Source organism: Aquarana catesbeiana, linkage group LG02 (assembly GCF_042186555.1).
Source record: "Aquarana catesbeiana isolate 2022-GZ linkage group LG02, ASM4218655v1, whole genome shotgun sequence".
NCBI lineage: Eukaryota > Metazoa > Chordata > Amphibia > Anura > Ranidae > Aquarana > Aquarana catesbeiana.
This window is the reverse complement of record NC_133325.1, coordinates 425,067,305-425,089,757: the sequence shown is the minus strand read 5'-3', so window position 1 is coordinate 425,089,757 and position 22,453 is coordinate 425,067,305. Positions and strand designations below refer to the sequence as shown.

General features: G+C 49.2%; 1 protein-coding gene across 4 annotated transcripts in view; it reads right to left on the bottom strand.

The window, feature by feature from the left end:
* Positions 1-19,922: 19,922 nt before the first annotated feature.
* The window catches only part of RHBDL2 (rhomboid like 2), a 40,523-nt gene continuing 37,992 nt past the window's right edge, over positions 19,923-22,453 (bottom strand). For all 4 annotated transcript variants that reach the window (XM_073615497.1, XM_073615499.1, XM_073615496.1 and 1 more), the window contains one exon: positions 19,923-20,649. In XM_073615497.1, the coding sequence (XP_073471598.1) occupies positions 20,470-20,649 (180 nt within the window). In that variant the 3' untranslated portion in view covers positions 19,923-20,469. The remainder of the gene's footprint in view (positions 20,650-22,453) is intronic.

The window sequence follows — 22,453 nt, the reverse complement described above, 5'->3', positions numbered from 1 at the left end:
GGTCAGAGACTGCAGACATAATACAAGAGATGGTCAGAGACTGCAGACATGTTACAAGAGATGGTCAGAGACTGCAGACATGTTACAAGAGATGGTCAGAGACTGCAGACATAATACAAGAGATGGTCAGAGACTGCAGACATGTTACAAGAGATGGTCAGAGACTGCAGACATGTTACAAGAGATGGTCAGAGACTGCAGACATGTTACAAGAGATGGTCAGAAACTGCAGACATGATACAAGAGATGGTCAGAGACTGCAGACATGTTACAAGAGATGGTCAGAGACGGCAGACATAATACAGGAGATGGTCAGAGACTGCAGACATACTACAGGAGACGGTCAGAGACTGGAGATATAATATAGGAGATGGTCAGAAACTACAGACATACTTCAGGGGATGGTCAGAGACTGCAGACATACTACAGGAGATGGTCAGAGACTGCAGACATGTTACAAGAGATGGTCAGAGACTGCAGACATAGTACAGGAGATGGTCAGAGATTGCAGACATGATACAAGGGATGGTCAGAGACTGGAGATATAATACAGGAGATGGTCAGAGACTGGAGATATAATACAGGAGATGGTCAGAGACTGCAGACATAGTACAGGAGATGGTCAGAGACTGCAGACATAGTACAGGAGATGGTCAAAGACTGCAGACATGATACAAGAGATGGTCAGAGACTGCAGACATGTTACAAGAGATGGTCAGAGACTGCAGATATGTTACAAGAGATGGTCAGAGACTGCAGACATAGTACAGGAGATGGTCAGAGATTGCAGACATGATACAAGAGATGGTCAGAGACTGGAGATATAATACAGGAGATGGTCAGAGACTGCAGACATAGTACAGGAGATGGTCAGAGACTGCAGACATAGTACAGGAGATGGTCAAAGACTGCAGACATGATACAAGAGATGGTCAGAGACTACAGACATGTTACAAGCGATGGTCAGAGACTGCAGATATGTTACAAGAGATGGTCAGAGACTGCAGTTCCTATGGACGTTAGTAGATAATGGCCGATCGGACCTCTCACCTGACCCAGCGATACAGCAACAACGGTTCCTCTGATCAGGAGTCTGCTCACTCGTTGCCCGTGGCGACTCCGCTGGGTAGCACCCAGATCTGTATTCTGGCAATGACTCCATTCCTTTCTCCGCCTGGGATGGCGCTAGGCTGTGTGGCTTTCCCTCTGGTGGCGCAGGGCAGCGGGGTTCTCTCTCTGATGGTGTTCTCTCAGCACTGACCTCTCCCTCTGGAGTCCTGGGTGTACTTCCCTGAAAGCTTTCCCGGGCTCCTGTCTCTCTCTTTCTCTCTCTCGCATTCAGCTGAGCATGCTGTGTGGGCTGCAATTTCCGTTTTACAGTGGGGCTGCCAGTCCTTGGGACTACATATCTCACAATCCTCTTCTTTGCTCCATTTTTTTCTTCCCTGGCCGATATGAAGGCGGGGGGAAGAAACATAGTGCGCCGCTCACTAGTACAGCAGCGCTCGTGAAGAAGAGAGGGAGAAGGGGGTCGCCCAGTGTGGTAAAACATGGTATCATCCCCCCTCCACCAACTATAGTCGCCCCTCAGTACAGACCCCCCTCCACTAAGTATAGACCCCCCTCCGTCAGTGCAGACCTCCCACTAAGTATAAAAGTATAAACCCTACCCTCAGTACAGACCCCTCAGGACAAAACACCCCCCTCTATCAGTATAGACCCCCTTCAAGACAAACCAACCACCCCTCCATTAGTACAGACCCCCCTCAGGACAAACCACCCCCCTCCATTAGTATAGAACCACCCCCCTCCATTAGTACAGACCTCCGCAGAACAAACCACCCCCCCTACATTAGTACCGAACCACCCCTCCTACATTAGTACAGACCCCCCAAAACAAGCCACCCCCTTCCATTAGTACAGACCCCCCCAGGACAAACCCCCCTCCATTAGTACAGACCCCCCAGAACAAACCACCCTCCTCCATTAGTACAGAACCCCCTGGACAAACCACCCCCCCTTCATTAGTACAGACCCCCAGAACAAACCACGCCCCCTTCATTAGTACAGACCCCCAGAACAAACCACGCCCCTCCATTAGTACAGACCCCCCCGGACAAACCACCCCCCTACATTAGCACAGACCCCCCAGAACAAACCACCCCCCTCCATTAGTACAGACTCCCCCAGAACAAACCACCCCCCCATTAGTACAGACCCCCCCCAGAACAAACCACCCCCCACCATTAGTACAGACCCCCCAGGACAAACCACCCCCCACCATTAGTACAGACCCCTCCAGGACAAACCACCCCCCATCAATTAGTACAGATCCCCCCAGGACAAACCACCCCCCTCCATTAGTACAGAACCACCCCCCTCCATTAGTACAGACCCCCGCAGAACAAACCACCCCCCCTACATTAGTACAGAAACACCCCTCCTACATTAGTACAGACCCCCAAAACAAACCACCCCCCTCCATTAGTACATACCCCCCAGGACAAACCACCCCCCTCCATTAGTACTGACCCCCATGGACAAACCAACCCCCCTCCATTAGTACAGACCCCCCAGGACAAACCACCCCCCTTCATTAGTACAGACCCCCAGAACAAACCACCCCCTCCATTAGTACAGACCCCCCGAACAACCCCCCCTACATTAGTACAGACCCCCCAGAACAAACCACCCCCCTCCATTAGTACAGACCCCCCAGAACAAACCACACCCCCATTAGTACAGACCCCCCAGACCAAACCACCCCCCACCATTAGTACAGACCCCCCAGGACAAACCACCCCCCACCATTAGTACAGATCCCTCCAGGACAAACCACCCCCCTCCATTAGTACAGACCCCCCAGGACAAACCACCCCCTCACCATTAGTACAGACCCCCAGGACAAACCACCCCCCCTCCATTAGTACAGACCCCCCCAGGACAAACCACCCCCCTCCATTAGTATAGACCCCCCTGAACAAACCACCCACCCCTTCATTAGTACCGACCCCCCAAAACAAACCACCCCCCTCCATTAGTACAGACCCCCCAGAACAAACAACCCCCCTCCATTAGTACAGACCCCCCCAGGACAAACCACCCCCCCTACATTAGTACAGACCCCCTGGACAAACCACCCACCCCTTCATTAGTACCGACCCCCCAAAACAAACTACCACCCGCCATTAGTACAGACCCCCCAGAACAAACTACCCCCCATTAGTACAGACCCCCCCAGAACAAACCACCCCCCACCATCAGTACAGACCCCCAGAACAAACCACCCCCCCACCATTAGTACAGACCCCTCCAGGACAAACCACTCCCCCTCCATTAGTACAGACCCCCCAGGACAAACCCCCCCCATTAGTACAGACCCCCCCAGGACAAACCACCCCCTCACCATTAGTACAGACCCCCCCAGGACAAACCACCCCCCCTCCATTAGTACAGACCCCCCAGGACAAACCACCCCCCCTCCATTAGTATAGACCCCCCTGGACAAATCACCCACCCCTTCATTAGTACCGACCCCACCAAAACAAACCACCCCCCTCCATTAGTACAGACCCCCAGAACAAACCACCCCCCCTCCATTAGTACAGACCCCCCAGGACAAACCACCCCCCCATTAGTACAGACCCCCCAGGACAAACCACCCCCTCCATTAGTACAGACCCCCCCTGGACAAACCACCCACCCCTTCATTAGTACCGACCCCCCCAGGACTAACCACCCCCCCTCCATTAGTACGGACCCCCCAGGACAAACTACCCCCCTCCATTAGTACAGACCCCCCAGGACAAACCACCCCCCCTCCATTAGTACAGACCCCCCAGGACAAACCACCCCCCCTCCATGAGTATAGAGCCCCCTGGACAAACCACCCACCCCTTCATTAGTACCGACCCCCCAGGACTAACCCCCCTCCATTAGTACAGACCCCTCCATTAGTACAGCCCCCCAGGACAAACCACCCCCCTCCATTAGTATAGACCCCCCCTGGACAAATCACCCTCCCTCCATTAGTACAGACCCCCCACGACAAACCCCCCCTCCATTAGTATAGATCCCCCTCCATTAGTATAGACTCTCCCTCCATTAGTATAGACCCCCCCGGACAAACCCCCCTCCATTAGTATAGACCCCCAGGACAAACCACCCCTCCTCCATTAGTATAGACCCCCCAGGACAAGCCCCTCTCCATTAGTATAGACCCCCCCAGGACAAACCCCCCTCCATTAGTATAGACCCCCCAGGACAACCCCCCTCCATTAGTATAGACCCCCCAGGACAACCCCCCCTCCATTAGTATAGACCCCCGACAAACCACCCCCCCATTGAGCTAATTAAAAAACACCCGGGCAGCAGCTGGAGAGGAGAGGACAGTGTGCAGCCGCGCTGCCCAGGTGGAGAATGGAGCGTGTCAGGCTTGGGCAGCAGGAGGGAGTTGCACACAGGATGAGACCCCCCAGGACAAACCACCCCCCCTCCATTAGTACAGACCCCCCCCAGGACAAACCACCCCCCTCCATTAGTATGGACCCCCCTGAACAAACCACCCACCCCTTCATTAGTACCGACCCCCCAAAACAAACCACCCCCCTCCATTAGTACAGACCCCCCAGAACAAACCACCCCCCCTCCATTAGTACAGACCCCCCCAGGACAAACCACCCCCCTACATTAGTACAGACCCCCTGGACAAACCACCCACCCCTTCATTAGTACCGACCCCCCAAAACAAACTACCCCCCGCCATTAGTACAGACCCCCCAGAACAAACTACCCCCCATTAGTACAGACCCCCCCAGAACAAACCACCCCCCACCATTAGTACAGACCCCCAGGACAAACCACCCCCCCACCATTAGTACAGACCCCTCCAGGACAAACCACTCCCCCTCCATTAGTACAGACCCCCCAGGACAAACCACCCCCCCCATTAGTACAGACCCCCCAGGACAAACCACCCCCTCACCATTAGTACAGACCCCCCCAGGACAAACCACCCCCCCTCCATTAGTACAGACCCCCCAGGACAAACCACCCCCCCTCCATTAGTATAGACCCCCCTGGACAAACCACCCACCCCTTCATTAGTACCGACCCCACCAAAACAAACCACCCCCCTCCATTAGTACAGACCCCCAGAACAAACCACCCCCCCTCCATTAGTACAGACCCCCCAGGACAAACCACCCCCCCATTAGTATAGACCCCCCAGGACAAACCACCCCCTCCATTAGTACAGACCCCCCCTGGACAAACCACCCACCCCTTCATTAGTACCGACCCCCCCAGGACTAACCACCCCCCTCCATTAGTACGGACCCCCCCAGGACAAACTACCCCCCTCCATTAGTACAGACCCCCCAGGACAAACCACCCCCCCTCCATTAGTACAGACCCCCCCAGGACAAACCACCCCCCCTCCATGAGTATAGAGCCCCCTGGACAAATCACCCACCCCTTCATTAGTACCGACCCCCCAGGACTAACCCCCCTCCATTAGTACAGACCCCCCCAGGACAAACCACCCCCCTCCATTAGTACAGCCCCCCAGGACAAACCACCCCCCTCCATTAGTATAGACCCCCCCTGGACAAATCACCCTCCCTCCATTAGTACAGACCCCCCACGACAAACCCCCCCTCCATTAGTATAGATCCCCCTCCATTAGTATAGACTCTCCCTCCATTAGTATAGACCCCCCCGGACAAACCCCCCTCCATTAGTATAGACCCCCAGGACAAACCACCCCTCCTCCATTAGTATAGACCCCCCAGGACAACCCCCTCTCCATTAGTATAGACCCCCCCAGGACAAACCCCCCTCCATTAGTATAGACCCCCCAGGACAACCCCCCCTCCATTAGTATAGACCCCCCAGGACAACCCCCCCTCCATTAGTATAGACCCCCGACAAACCACCCCCCCATTGAGCTAATTAAAAAACACCCGAGCAGCAGCTGGAGAGGAGAGGACAGTGTGCAGCCGCGCTGCCCAGGTGGAGAATGGAGCGTGTCAGGCTTGGGCAGCAGGAGGGAGTTGCACACAGGATGAGGAGAACTGGAACACGGGCACGGACCGCCCCCCCAAGTGACGTAACTGCGCGGCTGGTCTCTCTGCACACAGAGACACAGCCGCTCTGATCTCCAGCTATCTCCGCTCCGATCGGCCCTCTCACTTGACCTAGCGATACAGCAACAACGGTTCCTCTGATCAGGAGTCCGCTCACTCGTTGCCCGTGGCGACTCCGCTGGGTAGCACCCAGATCTGTATTCTGGCAATGACTCCATTCCTTTCTCCGCCTGGGATGGCGCTAGGCTATGTGGCTTTCCCTCTGGTGTCGCAGGGCAGCGGGGTTCTCTCTCTGATGGTGTTCTCTCAGCACTGACCTCTCCCTCTGGAGTCTTGGGTGTACTTCCCTGAAAGCTTTCCCGGGCTCCTGTGTCTCTCTCTCTCCCATTCAGCTGAGCATGCTGTGTGGGCTGCAGTTTCCGTGATACAGTGGGGCTGCCAGTCCTCGGGACTACATATCCCACAATCCTCTTCTTTGCTCCATTTTTTTTCTTCCCTGGCCGATATGAAGGCGGGGGAAGAAACATAGTACGCCGCTCACTAGTACAGCAGCGCGCGTGAAGAGGAGAGGGAGAGGGGTGTCACCCGGTGCGGTAAAACATGGTATCACCCCCCCTCCACCAACTATAGTCGCCCCTCAGTACAGACCCCCCTCCACTAAGTATAGACCCCCCTCCATCAGTGCAGACCCCCCACTAAGTATAAACCCCTCCCTCAGTACAGACCCCCCCAGGACAAAACACCCCCTCTATCAGTATAGACCCCCCTCAGGACAAACCAACCACTCTTCCATTAGTACAGACCCCCCTCAGGACAAACCACCCCCCCTCCATTAGTACAGAGCCACCCCCCTCCATTAGTACAGACCTCCGCAGAACAAACCACCCCCCTACATTAGTACAGAACCACCCCAAAACAAGCCACCCCCCCTCCATCAGTACAGACCCCCCAGGACAAACCCCTCCTCCATTAGTACAGACCCCCAGAACAAACCACCCCCCTCCATTAGTACAGAACCCCCAGAACAAACCACCCCCACCATTAGTACAGACCCCCAGGACAAACCACCCCCCACCATTAGTACAGACCCCTCCAGGACAAACCACCCCCCCTCCATTAGTACAGACCCCCCTCAGTACAGAACCACCCCCCTCCATTAGTACAGACCTCCGCAGAACAAACCACCCCCCCTACATTAGTACAGAACCACCCCTCCTACATTAGTACAGACCCCCCCAAAACAAGCCACCCTCCTCCATCAGTACAGACCCCCAGGACAACCCCCCCTCCATTAGTACAGACCCCCACGGACAAACCACCCCCCCCACATTAGTACAGACCCCCCAGAACAAACCACCCCCCATTAGTACAGACCCCCCAGAACAAACCACCCCCCCATTAGTACAGACCCCCAGAACAAACCACCCCCCACCATTAGTACAGACCCCCCAGGACAAACCACCCCCCCACCATTAGTACAGACCCCCCCAGGACAAACCACCCCCCCTCCATTAGTACAGACCCCCCCAGGACAAACAACCCCCCCTCCATTAGTACAGACCCCCCTCAGGACAAACCACCCCCCCTCCATTAGTACAGAACCACCCCCCTCCATTAGTACAGACCCCCCTCAGGACAAACCAACCACCCCTCCATTAGTACAGACCCCCCTCAGGACAAACCCCCCTCCATTAGTACAGAACCACCCCCCTCCATTAGTACAGACCTCTGCAGAACAAACCACCCCCCACATTAGTACAGAACCACCCCTCCTACATTAGTACAGACCCCCAAAACAAACCATCCCCCCCTCCATCAGTACAGACCCCTCAGGACAACCCCCCCCTCCATTAGTACAGCCCCCCCCAGGACAAGCCACCCCCCCTATATCAGTACAGACCCCCCAGGACAACCCCCCTCCATTAGTACAGACCCCCAGAACAAACCACCCCCCTCCATTAGTACAGAACACCCTGGACAAACCATCCCCCCTCCATTAGTACAGATCCCTCAGGACAAACCACCCCACCTTCATTAGTACAGACCCCCCAGAACAAACCACCCCCTCCATTAGTACAGACCCCCACGGACAAACCACCCCCCCTACATTAGTACAGACCCCCCAGAACAAACCACCCCCCTTCATTAGTACAGACCCCCCAGAACAAACCACCCCCCCATTATTACAGACCCCCCAGAACAAACCACCCCCCCATTAGTACAGACTCCCCCAGAACAAACCACCCCCCACCATTAGTACAGACCCCCCAGGACAAACCACTCCCCCACCATTAGTACAGACCCCCCCAGGACAAACCACCCCCCTCCATTAGTACAGACCCCCCCAGGACAAACCACCCCCCTCCATTAGTACAGACCCCCCTCAGGACAAACCAACCACACCTCCATTAGTACAGACCCCCTCAGGACAAACCCCCCTCCATTAATACAGAACCACCCCCCTCCATTAGTACAGACCTCTGCAGAACAAACCACCCCCCCTACATTAGTACAGAACCACCCCTTCTACATTAGTACAGACCCCCCAAAACAAACCACCCCCCCTCCATCAGTACAGACCCCCCAGGACAAACCCCCCCTCTATTAGTACAGACCCCCAGAACAAACCACCCCCTCCATTAGTACAGACCCCCCGGACAAACCACCCCCCTACATTAGTACAGACCCCCCAGAACAAACCACCCCCTCAATTAGTACAGACCCCCCAGGACAAACCACCCCCCCTCCATTAGTACAGACCCCCCCTCAGGACAAAACACCCCCCCTCCATTAGTACAGAACCACCCCCCTCCATTAGTACAGACCCTCGCAGAACAAACCACCCCCCTACATTAGTACAGAACCACCCCTCCTACATTAGTACAGACCCCCCAAAACAAACCACCCCCCTCTATTAGTACAGACCCCCCCAGGACAAACCACCCCCCTCCATTAGTACAGCCCCCAGGACAAACCACCCCCCTCCATTAGTACAGACCCCTCCAGGACAAACCATCCCCCTCCATTAGTACAGACCCCTCTGGACAAACCACCCCCCTCCATTAGTACAGACCCCCGGACAAACCACCCCCCTACATTAGTACAGACCCCCCAGAACAAACCACCCCCCCTCCATTAGTACAGACCCCAGAACAAACCACCCCCCATTAGTACAGACACCCCCAGAACAAACCACCCCCCACCATTAGTACAGACCCCCCAGGACAAACCACCCCCCACCATTAGTACAGACCCCTCCAGGACAAATCCCCCTCCATTAGTACAGACCCCCCAGGACAAACCACCCCCTCACCATTAGTACAGACCCCCCAGGACAAACCACCCCCCCTCCATTAGTACAGACCCCCCAGGACAAACCACCCCCCTCCATTAGTATAGACCCCCCAGGACAAACCACCCCCCACCATTAGTACAGACCCCTCCAGGACAAACCCCCCCTCCATTAGTACAGACCCCCCAGGACAAACCACCCCCTCACCATTAGTACAGACCCCCCAGGACAAACCACCCCCCCTCCATTAGTACAGACCCCCCAGGACAAACCACCCCCCTCCATTAGTATAGACCCCCCTGGACAAACCCCCCACTCCTTCATTAGTACCGACCCCCCAGGACTAACCACCCCCCCTCCATTAGTACAGACCCCCCAGGACAAACCACCCCCCCTCCATTAGTATAGACCCCCAGGACAAACCACCCCCCCTCCATTAGTACAGACCCCCCTGGACAAACCACCCACCCCTTCATTAGTACCGACCCCCAGGACTAACCACCCCCCCTCCATTAGTACAGACCCCCCCAGGGCAAACTACCCCCCTCCATTAGTACAGACCCCCCCAGAACAAACCTCCCCCCCTCCATTAGTACAGACCCCCCCAGGACAAACCACCCCCCCTCCATGAGTATAGACCCCCCTGGACAAACCACCCACCCCTTCATTAGTACCGACCCCCCAGGACTAACCACCCCCCTTCCATTAGTACAGACCCCCCAGGACAAACCACCCCCCCTCCATTAGTATAGACCCCCAGGACAAACCACCCCCCCTCCATTAGTACAGACCCCCCTGGACAAACCACCCACCCCTTCATTAGTACCGACCCCCAGGACTAACCACCCCCCCCTCCATTAGTACAGACCCCCCCAGGGCAAACTACCCCCCTCCATTAGTACAGACCCTCCCAGAACAAACCTCCCCCCTCCATTAGTACAGACCCCCCCAGGACAAACCACCCCCCCTCCATGAGTATAGACCCCCCTGGACAAACCACCCACCCCTTCATTAGTATCGACCCCCCCAGGACTAACCACCCCCCCTCTATTAGTACAGACCACCCAGGACAAACCACCCCCCTCCATTAGTACAGACCCCCCAGGACAAACCACCCCCATCCATTAAGTATACACCCCCCTGGACAAACGACCCACCCCTTCATTAGTACCGACCCCCCAGAACAAACCACCCCCCCTCCATTAGTACAGACCCCCCAGAACAAACCACCCACCTCCATTAGTACAGACCCCCCACGACAAACCCCCCCTCCATTAGTATAGATCCCCCCTCCATTAGTGTAGACCCCCCTCCATTAGTATAGACCCCCAGGACAAACCCCCCCTCCATTAGTATAGACCCCCCAGGACAAACCACCCCCTCTCCATTAGTATAGACCCCCCAAGACAAACCCCCCTCCATTAGTATAGACCCCCCAGGACAAACCACCCCCTCTCCATTAGTATAGACCCCCCAGGACAACCCCCCCTCCATTAGTATAGGCCCCCCTGGACAAACCACCCACCCCTTCATTAGTACCGACCCCCCCAGGACTAACCACTACCCTCCATTAGTACAGACCACCCAGGACAAACCACCCTCCTCCATTAGTACAGACCCCCCAGGACAAACCACCCCCATCCATTAGTATAGACCCCCCTGGACAAACCACCCACCCCTTCATTAGTACCGACCCCCCAGAACAAACCACCCCCCCTCCATTAGTACAGACCCCCCAGAACAAACCACCCACCTCCATTAGTACAGACCCCCCACGACAAACCCCCCCTCCATTAGTATAGATCTCCCCTCCATTAGTATAGACCCCCCTCCATTAGTATAGACCCCCAGGACAAACCCCCTCTCCATTAGTATAGACCCCCCAGGACAACCCCCCCTCCATTAGTATAGACCCCCCCAGGACAAACCCCCCTCCATTAGTATAGACCCCCCCAGGACAACCCCCCTCCATTAGTATAGACCCCCCCAGGACAACCCCCCTCCATTAGTATAGACCCCCCAGGACAAACCACCCCCTCTCCATTAGTATAGACCCCCAGGACAACCCCCCTTCCATTAGTATAGACCCCCCCCAGGACAACCCCCCCTACATTAGTATAGACCCCCCCAGGACAACCCCCACTCCATTAGTATAGACCCCCCCAGGACAACCCCCCTCCATTAGTATAGACCCCGGACAAACCACCCCCCATTGAGCTGGGCGGCAGCTGGAGAGGAGAGGACAGTGTGCAGCCACGCCACCCGGGTGGAGAACGGAGCGTGTCAGGCTTGGGTAGCAGGCGGGAGTTGCACACACTATGAGGAGAACTGGAACACAGGCATGGACCCCCCCCCCGTGACATCACTGCGCTACTGGTCTCTCTGCACACAGATACACAGCTGCTCCGATCTCCAGCTATCTCCGCTCTCCTCCTCTGACAGGAGGAGGGAGGGGGGATGGGCTTTGGCAAAAAACAAAGCGGCAGCGGCTGCGGTGACTAGCGGAGGGAGTCGACTACTACGGACAAGAAGAGGAGGAGGAGGGAGGGGAGCACTCTGGCGCTGCAGCGCCCCCACCTCTGTGGCACCCGGGTGCACTGCACCCTGTGCACCCCGTCCAGGATCAGCCCTGCGATCCGCCTCAGTGGGAGTCTTCAGCCGTGTGACGCTTCGCTTCTTCTGACATTTCTTTTATAACGGAGGGCAGGGCCACCCGGTGACTGACATTTAGTTCCATTGCTTTAACTTATAAGGTCTGCGGTTGTATCTTGTCCCACAAAACTTGTTTTTAAGACTAGATTAAACCTCCTGTTAATTGAATTAGCTACATGCCCAGCCAGTACTGCCTTTTCAAGCTGAAGCAGATTGCCTTAGGCTTTGAATAATAATGTCCCAAGCAAGTCTGCCTTTGTGTCTCCAAGTTTATTTTTAAGCTAGTTTCCGGTTCGGTGACACCAAGCAACTTCACTACTCTTATAGATTTCTGTGTGACTGTTTGCATGGCTACTCATTTTTAGCTGTCTCATGTGTCTTTGTGTATCTGTCCCCATATAAATTGTATTGCTTTCCCTAGCTACCAAGAACAATTATATGGAATGTCACCATGTACTGTATTGTTCTCCATGTTTGTGGCTAGCTACATTGCATGAATATTAAAATACATCTTTTTGAATGTGGTTCAGCAGTCAAAATGTTATTGGAAACCCCTAAGTTCTGGGATTTCCCTATCATCTACCTAAACCCACACCATGGAATCAGATTCTTTGCGGTTGATGTCATTTAACAATCTTTCCTGAGGATCCAGTTTCTTGCAAATGTTCCTACACATGCAGTTTTCCTTGACATTTATAGCAAGATTTATAACAATTTGCATTAGAAGTATCTATAGCATATATATATAGTATCTCACAAAAGTGAGTACACTCCTCACATTTTTTCGTAAATATTTTATTATATCTTTTCATATGACAACACTGAAGAAATGACACTTTGCTACAATGTAAAGTAGTGAGTGTACAGCTTGCATAACAGTGTAAATTTGCTGTCCCCTCAAAATAACTCAACACACAGCCATTAATGTCTAAACCACTGGCAACAAAAGTGAGTACACCCCTAAGTGAAAATGTCCAAATTGGGCCCAAAGTGTCAATATTTTGTGTGGCCACCATTTTTTTCCAGCACTGCCTTAACCCTCTTGGGCATGGAGTTCACCAGAGCTTCACAGGTTGCCACTGGAGTCCTCTTCTACTCCTCCATGACGACATCACTGAGCTGGTGGATGTTAGAGACCTTGCGCTCCTCCCGCTCCAGTTGAGGATGCCCCACAAATGCTTAACAGGGTGTAGGTCTGGAGACAGGCTTGGCCAGGCCATCACCTTTACCCTCAGCTTCTTTAGCAAGGCAGTGGTCGTCTTGGAGGTGTGTTTGGGGTTGTTATCGTGTTGGAATCCTGCCCTGTGGCCCAGTCTCCGAAGGGAGGGGATCATGCTCTGCTTCAGTATGTCACACAACACCATGTTACCATTCATGGTTCCCTCAAAGAACTGTGGCTCCCCAGTGCCGGCAGCACTCATGCAGCCCCAGACCATGACACTCCCACCACCATGCTTGACTGTAGGCAAGACACACTTGTCTTTGTACTCCTCACCTGGTTGCCGCCACACACGCTTGAAACCATCTGAACCAAATAAGTTTATCTTGGTCTCATCAGACCACAGGACATGGTTCTAGTAATTCATGTCCTTGGTCTGCTTGTCTTCAGCAAACTGTTTTCAAGCTTTCTTGTGCATCATCTTTAGAAGAGGATTCCTTCTGAGACGACAGCCATGCAGACCAATGCAGTGTGCGGCGTATGGTCTGAGCACTGACAGGCTGACCCCTTACCTCTTCAACCTCTGCAGCAATGCTGGCAACACTTATACGTCTTTTTGCTTAAGGCAACCTCTGGATATGATGCTGAGCACGTGCACTCAACTTTAATCGACCATGGCGAGGCCTATTCTGAGTGGAACCTGTCCTGTTAAACCGCTGTATGGTCTTGGCCACCGTGCTGCAGCTCAGTTTTAGGGTCTTAGCAATCTTCTTATAGCATGGCCATCTTTATGTAGAGCAACTATTCTTTTTTTCAGATCCTCAGAGAGTTCTTTGCCATGATGTGCCATGTTGAACTTCCAGTGACCAGTATGAGAGAGTGAGAACGATAACACCAAATTTAACACACCTGCTCCCCATTCATACCTGAGACCTTGTAACACCAACGAGTTACATGACACCTGGGAGGGAAAATGGCTAATTGGGCCCAATTTGGACATTTTCACTTAGGGATGTACTCACTTTTGTGAAATACTGTATATATATATATATATCTATATATATATATATATACACATATTTATTTATTTTTGTTATCGAATTACCCTAGTGATTTCTGTGGCTCATAACTTTCTGCATTGGTGACATGGTCAACAGTAAGCAAGGGGAAATAAGTTACAAGTGTGTAAGGGGGTTGGTCGTCACATCCTCCATGTTTCCCTCCTTGTTGGGCACCAAGCAAGGGTCACATGAGAGGCCTACTCCGGGAGGGGTTTTTCTGGGCTATACTAGGCACTTTGTTTAGGGTTACTGCCTTACACAGGGGCTGTCAGTAAATTCACGGACAGTTTGTAAAATTTTTGATTTTTACATCTGTTCGTGAATGTCCATTGTGGACATGCAGACTGCATGGCCATAATGAACATTCATAAGCAGATGTAAAAAATCATGGATTTACAAACTGTCCTTGAATTTCACAACGGTTGGCAAATCTGCACAGGTGGTACCTTTACTGAAACAGTTGAACTCTAATCAACTCTCTCGGTGTTACTGTACAGTACCACGGTAACTTGTGCAATTAGGAGGGGCAATTAGGAGCCCATGCCCTCTCCACCAGTCCAGGGTGTCACTGCTACCTCACTCCCAGTAATGGTATGGCGTCCTGCTGTGCACCTAGCACAAACTCCATGCGTGCACTTCACCTAACTCTTCCTCTTCTGTACATGTGTACAGGATGAGGGCACTGGTGGTGTAGATCTGCTCCAGTTGCTGTTAGAGACGGATCACTGCCGAAGGAGTGCTGACAACATCTCCCTTGCTGCAAGAGGCTATCTAACCCGTTACATGGACACGCTAATGACATGCTGCTAGAGAGACCTTGGTTTTCACAGTATCTTCACATTGTATGAAATCTGGTACCATTATCTTCATACACCAATGTGTTTAGTGAACTGAGCTGTAACTATATGTGACGGTTACTTGCATTACACCCCTTTAGTAACTTCAGTCAAGGCAAAGGTAAAGTTTGAAAAGCTTTACTTGTATAAATTACCATTATGACAGACAAACAACAGTACGGAATAAAGTGCAAACATTCCCCTAACATCCCTAGTCCCTAACTCAGGAGTCCACAGTTGGTGTCTTCAGGAGGGACTGCAAGCCCCAGCAATTCTCCTAGGTATTGGGAACTTTGACTTCGGCACATTACTGGAAATCCAGACTACAGTAATGGCATGGAATAGGTCCAACCAAAGCGAACTATCTGGAAACCAAACCAGCAGAACAGAATATTGGGAGCATCTTTACTATGGGAGATTACACATTCATCAATTAAAAGAGGCCTATCATAAAAGAAACAGGGGAGCTGTCATTGCTGACTTGTTTTTTATTAAAGTCCATGCTCCAGGCTTGTCATCTATATCTTTGGTTTGACTGACCTGAAACACCTATATGAATATCATAAGGCACAACAGCTGAGTCACATCGGTTTCAGGTCATTAACTTACAAAGTATTAAAAGAAGCATGAAGATGATTGCTCTAGAGCTTGGACCTTTAAAAAATAAGTCTGCAATGGCAGCTACTTTTTTTCTTTCATTGCAGGTTCCTTTTAAAATAATAGTGTCACAAAATGTGCAGATTTCCTAAAGCACTGCTGCAATGCTGAGAGCATATCAGAAAATCAAAAGCATTTAATTCAGTGCGCTCAATAGCATTGTTGTCAATCGCACTGGCTTTGACCTAAATAATACTGTTCCAAAACACAGCAGGAGGAAAGCTAGCACGCACTCAGCAGACTGTAAAGCAGGTTCCTTCATTTAGATGTGACCTCCTCTGCTAAAGAACATTTAGCTCTGTGTCTACTCACATGTATTGGTATTGATGGATAAAAAGAATGAGAGATCGAATGACAAGAGCATTGGTGTACTTTGCAGTTTCTAGCTTTGACAAATTCTTGTGTCTTGTTTGACAGATGCACCTTTCTTTACATTAGAGTGTAAGTTCATCTTTTCAAAAGAAAAAGAAAAGGCAAACTAACACCCTACGCACCAACTCCTCTCCCTCCTCACTCCCTGATCTATCTCCACTCTACTTGCCTCCATGGGTGAGGAGCTGTCAGTGCCCACACAGTGGGTGTAGCAGCCCAGGGAATTGAAATTTCTGCTTCTCTTCCCCTTCTTTCTGCAGGGCTTTCGGGGTGGATCAGAGCAATTGTGATTGGTCAGCACCTGACGCTGACCATACATACTATTTTTCTGATCCATCCTGGAAGACTGCAGAAAGAAGAGGAAATTAATGTGGTTTTCATTTGGGAAAGTCTATTTCCTCTAAAATGTAAATGTTAAAAGCAAATGTATTTTGAATTACTTTCAAAACAACATTTGTCAAGTCATTGAATTTACTGATGAGAATTTTCATATGAATTTTGATTAAAAAAATGTATGTGTTAGGTCAGCTTAACACTTGCAGCTTATTAGTGAGTGGACACTATACCCAAAATATTCTTTCCTAATATCAATACATAAGATACATAAGCATGTGGCATAGAGCTCTGCAGTCTACCAGGTTAGCACCAGGTTGTATTTAACGGATAGGTGAATTAAACAGAAATGTGAATAGCTACTGTATGTTCACTGCATCTAATGTGGGGAACAGGGCACACTAGACAGTTAAGATCACAGCCACAAAAATACCAGAGCCTCCTGCACAGCTGAAAAGGGAAGTGACTGTGTGGAGGACAGGGAAGTAGCTAATACCTGACAATTGCTTGAATCCTGACTCACAATTTACTATTAGCCAAACAGCACTGCCTAAAAATTAATATACACTAACTGGCCACTTTTTTAGGTACACCTGTTCAATTGCTTGGTAACACAAATCGCTAATCATCCAATCATATGGCAGCAACTCAATGCATTTAGGCATCTAGACGTGGTGAAGACGACTTGCTGAAGTTCAAACCGAGCATCAGAATAGGGAAGAAAGGGGATTTAAGTGACTTTGAACGTGGCATGGTTGTTGGTGCCAGACAGGCTGGTCTGAGTATTTCAAAAACTGCTGGTCTACTGGGATTTTCACACACAATCATCTCTAGGGTTTACAGAGAATGGTCCAAAAAAGAGAAACTATACAGTGAGTGGCAGTTGTGTGGACAAGAATGCCTTGTTGATGTCAGAGAAGAATGGGCAACAGTAAGGTTTGAGACTATAGAAAGGCAACAGTAACTCAATTAACCACTCGTTACAACCAAAGTATGCAGAATACCATCTCTGAATGCACAACACATCAAAATCGTGAAGCAGATGGGCTACAGCAGCAGAAGACAACACCGGGTGCCACTCCTGTCAGCTAAGAACAGGAAATTGAGGCTACGATTCGCACAGGCTCACTAAAATTGGAAATAGAAGATTGGAAAAACATTGCCTGGTCTGATGAGTCTGGATTTCAGCTGAAACATTCAGATGGTAGGGTCAGAATTTGGTGTAAATATGAAACCATGGATCCATCCTGCCTTGTATTAAAGGTTCAGGCTGGTGGTGTAAAGGTGTGGGGGATATTTTCTTGGCACACTTTGGGCCCCTTAGTACCAATTGAGCATTGATTAAATGCCACGGCCTACCCGAGTATTGCTGCTGACTAAGACTATCCCTTTATGACTACAGTGTACCCATCTTCTGCTTCTACTTCCAGCAGGATAATGCACCATGTCACAAAGTTGAAATCATCTCAAACTGGTTTCTTGAACATGACAATGAGTTCACTGTACTCCAATGGCCTCCACAGTCACCAGATCTCAAGCCGATAGAACACCTTTGGGATGTGGTGGAATGAAAGATTTGGATCATGGGTGTGCAGCCAACAAATGTGCAACAACTGCGTGATGCTATCATGTCAATATGGACCAAAACCTCTGAGGAATGTTTCCAACACCTTGTTGAATCTATGCCACAAAGAATTAAGGCAGTTCTGAAAGCAAAAGGAGGTCCAACCCGATACTAGCAAGGTGTAGCTAATAAAGTGGCCAGTGAGTGTATATATGGACACTGAGCAGTTTTGATAAAAGACAGTGGAGGAGATTTACACACAGAATCTGGTGCAGCTGTGCATAGTAACCAATCAGCTTCTAACTTCAGCTTGTTCAATTAAGCTTTGGCAATAAAACCTAGAAGCTGATTGGTTACTATGCACAACTACACCAGTTTTAGTAAATCTTCCCAAGTATGTTCACATAAAACCCCATTATCTTTTAGATTAAAGCGAAAGAAAGGAAGATATGAATTTATATTAATCAGATATGCCATATGTGATTTTCTTTACAGCAGCATTCAGACTGGGAGAGGTAGGGCTAATACTAGGCGCCAAACAGGCTCTGCTACAACGCACATGGGAACAGCTGCCAGGAGAAAACAGCAATGCCCTTAATTAGGTTGCACTTCTACTTTGGAGGGAAAGAACCAGGCTGTGCTGCTTGGTCAGGGAGCAAAGGAACATCTGTTCTTTGTATTGACTTTCTAGGGATGTTAATGCCTTATGCTTAGTTTTGATAACCCTGGTCTTGTCCACATACTTTACCATATTCTAAAAGAAATAGAGATGATTATTTGTGCACAAACTGTTAAAGTAAACCTGCGCTTGTTTTTTCAGGGCAAAGAATTTGAATTAATCCCCAAAACCAAGCAGCACATAATAAGCATTTATTTGCTCCCTGCTGCTCTGGTCAGGTATGGAGGAGCACAGGATTAACTCCATGGGACAGTGCTAAGGCAATCACTAAGCACATGTGGGGAGGATCTATAGCCCTATAAAAGCTTTGACTTGAACAACAACCCATTATGCAGGGTGGGTCTCTTGCTCCTGGGAACAAAATGGAGTAGCAGAGGAGTAAGGGAAAGTTAAGTATGTACTGCTGGGAAGGAAGCAAACCTGTTGCTTTCTCCTCCTTGGGCATAGCACAGGATCATGTTTTTTTTATACTCAAGTTCCACAGTTCACAGCCGTTTTCCACCACATGCGGTGCTATCACCAGAGCGGAGACCTCCAGGGAACATTATTCCATAAGATATCCATCAGGGACTACTTACATATCTGGTTACCTGGGCTTTCATGTAATGGGAGGATTCCCTAATCTGACTGAGCCAGTATATGATTAGATGTCCTGGATATCTTCTATCTACTGTGTTAAACATCAATAACTACCCTATGGTAATTGGCATGAGGTTGCCATATAGACTATTTTTAGAAGTAATCTGAAGATCTGTTTCCCCGAGTTTCCCTGAATTTCCATCAGTACTGAGGATACCACTCTCTGCTCAATTTTTTTCTTCTTACTCGTGATTAAAAAATACGCCATTAGCTCCTGAAGAAACGTCTGTTGAATACGTGCAACATGTAGAGCTGAGTTTTTATGACACACCACCTCTTAAAATTTCTCAATATTGTACAGTGATCTGTTTGGTCCTCCAAATTTTTCCGATTGTTATATGTATGTAGGTGGTGCGTTGTTTATGCTCATAGGCACATTTTGTGAATGATTTATAAAATTTTATGTAATTGTCTTGATTTTATTTTTGTAATAAATATACTTTTAATTAATATTTGTGTTATGCCTATAAGTCCATCATCTAAAAAATGTCAATTTTTTCAATAATCCAAATTCCACTTTAAACAACCATTCAGACAAAGAGACAAGAGAATAAATCAGCCATAGATAAAAATGACTCAACCACCAAGCATAGCTCATTAACTAGTTTTTATAACAAAATTCAAATATATTCAAACTCAAATATATGTACATTAGCATTGAAGAGTTTAAATCTTTACATATGTCCATTTCAGTTCCTTTCCCATGTTGTTAATATATACTTTTTTGAATCCACATTGTAAAGTAATGAAATATCCTCTAAGTGAATCATAAAGGTCAATCAGAAATGTATTGACATCCGAGTATGTCTACGAAAGTATATGGGTCAATATCTACTGTAGTGCTTTCAAAACCATATATGTAGTATACTTGTCCAGTTTGCACATGCTATGTAAACAGTTATCCAAGTAAATCCTTGTGAAACAACTTCTTGTGAAGGTGGGGTAAATGTTTTTGAATTTTACTGTTGCAGTACTGTCCAGTCTGTAAGTTAAAAGCACGTTTAAAGCTTTTCACTGGCTGTTACATGCATGCTACAGGTTTATCCGGAATTTCAACCCTGCTTCTAAGTATCAGGCCAACAAACATGTTACGCTGATTTTGCAGATAACTTAGAATACTTGTTCCACAGGTATCCAGTTTAAGGCACAGGAGACAAGAATATATTGAACAGTACTGCAAAAACCACAAAAGCTAAGTAAGCAGCAATGCAGATCCAGAACCTGGGGTCTTTTATCAGGTTTTTATCAAAAGAACTAAATACTGTATAACCAATGGACATTCCAGCCAGTCCTCCAGCAAAGTGAGCCACAAATGACACCTAGGATTGAAAGACAGGTAGAATACGTGGTAAGGCAGACGTAAAAACAAAATCTAATATGAATTACAGAAAAGTAAAAACAAATATACACAAACATGTAGATGACAAATTGCCCTCCATTTCATAAGCCATCATCAGCGTGCGCAGGCGATTGATCGATCGACTTGGTACATTCAGCCTGCCCATTAATGGTTCAAACCTTGGCCAGTTTAGCAGGAACCGGCCGAGACTCGAACCATGTATGGCCAGCCTAAGTTTGCCATTTTTCCTATTAAAGGTAAATGTTTACCCCTTATAATCAGCATTGCTAAAAAAGTAATCTATTGTTTATACAGTGCTCAGCATAAATGAGTACACCCCTTTTGAAACGTAAGATTTTAATCAATATCTCAATGATCACAAAAACAATTTCCAAAACTGGAGTTTTAGAGAACATTTGTGTACCACCCTGGAGTGTAGGCAGGGTTGCTCCTCACAAATTTACTTGCCCGGAGTAGTTATCCTGGTTTATTGTTAGAGATCTGTTGATTTCTCCCTAAGTTTGACCTTGTTGCACTTTTCTCTTCTACCACTAGGTGGTCGGGTACTTGGTGGTACTAGATAGGAGAAGGGTTGTGTGTCAAGCTAAGGACCAGTGTAGATGAGGCTTGAGAGGTATCTGGAGTGCCAAGCTAGGGACCCAACAGAGAAGTGGGGGTGACGGGTGGCGCTTGAGGAAGATACCACCGTGAGGATGGAGCTCAAGGGATTCAGTGATAGTGAATCAGTGGGTCTAGTGAGAGACTGGAAGCTCAGTGAGTTGAAGAACTACAAGGAGAGATTGTAGTGGAAGATAAAGGAACTGTTAAACTTCAAGTTAGGAACTGTTAAAGACTGTTGCCATAGGAGACAGCATTCCTGCACATATAGATGTGGCGTCTTCCTGGATGCCTTTTACTGCATGGCTGCCCTCCTATTGAAGTCTCGGAGTATGCCAATTGATCTTGCAACTACCTAAGGGTGTCCTGGCCCTAACCCTCTCTCCCCCAAAAAAACATTGTTAAAGGAAATAAACTTTCTTTTGCATTCAAGAAGTGTCTGGCGCCCAATGACTTTCACCATCCTTGCACCCACTATGCCTTGCAACCCACAACATACAGAAGGATGTCAGCTATCTCTGGCCCTGGAGGCCCTCATTAGACCAAAGGAGGCCTGGGACCTTGCTACGTTTGTTTAGCTCATTACATGAAAGTATGGTTAATAACATAACTTAGATCACAAAATCCTCAGTTTTACTGAAATTAGTTGATGCAAAAATGAATACACTCCAAAACAAAAGCTACTACATCTAATATTTTGTATGACCTCCATGATTTGTTAGGACAGCACCAAGTCTTCTAGGCATGAAATTAACAAGTTGGAGACATATTGCAACATCTATCTTTTTCCATTCTTCAAGAACGACTTCTTATAGTGCCTGGATGCTGGATGGAGTGTGATGCTCAACTTGTCTCTTCAAAATTCCCCATAGGTGTTTGATTGGGTTCAGATCAGGAGACATACTTGGCCACTGAATCACTTTAACCCTGTTCTTCTTCAGAAATGCAACAGTGGCCTCAGATGTGTGTTTTGAATCATTGTGATGTTGGTAGAATCTTCTCTTTCAATATAGAGCAGTACATCTGTGAATTCATGATACCATTAATGAAATACAGCTCCCAGACACCAGCAACATTTATGCAGGCCCATAGAAGGACACTGCCACCACCATGTTTCACTATAGACACCATGCATTTTTCCTTGTACTCCTCACCTTTGTGATGCC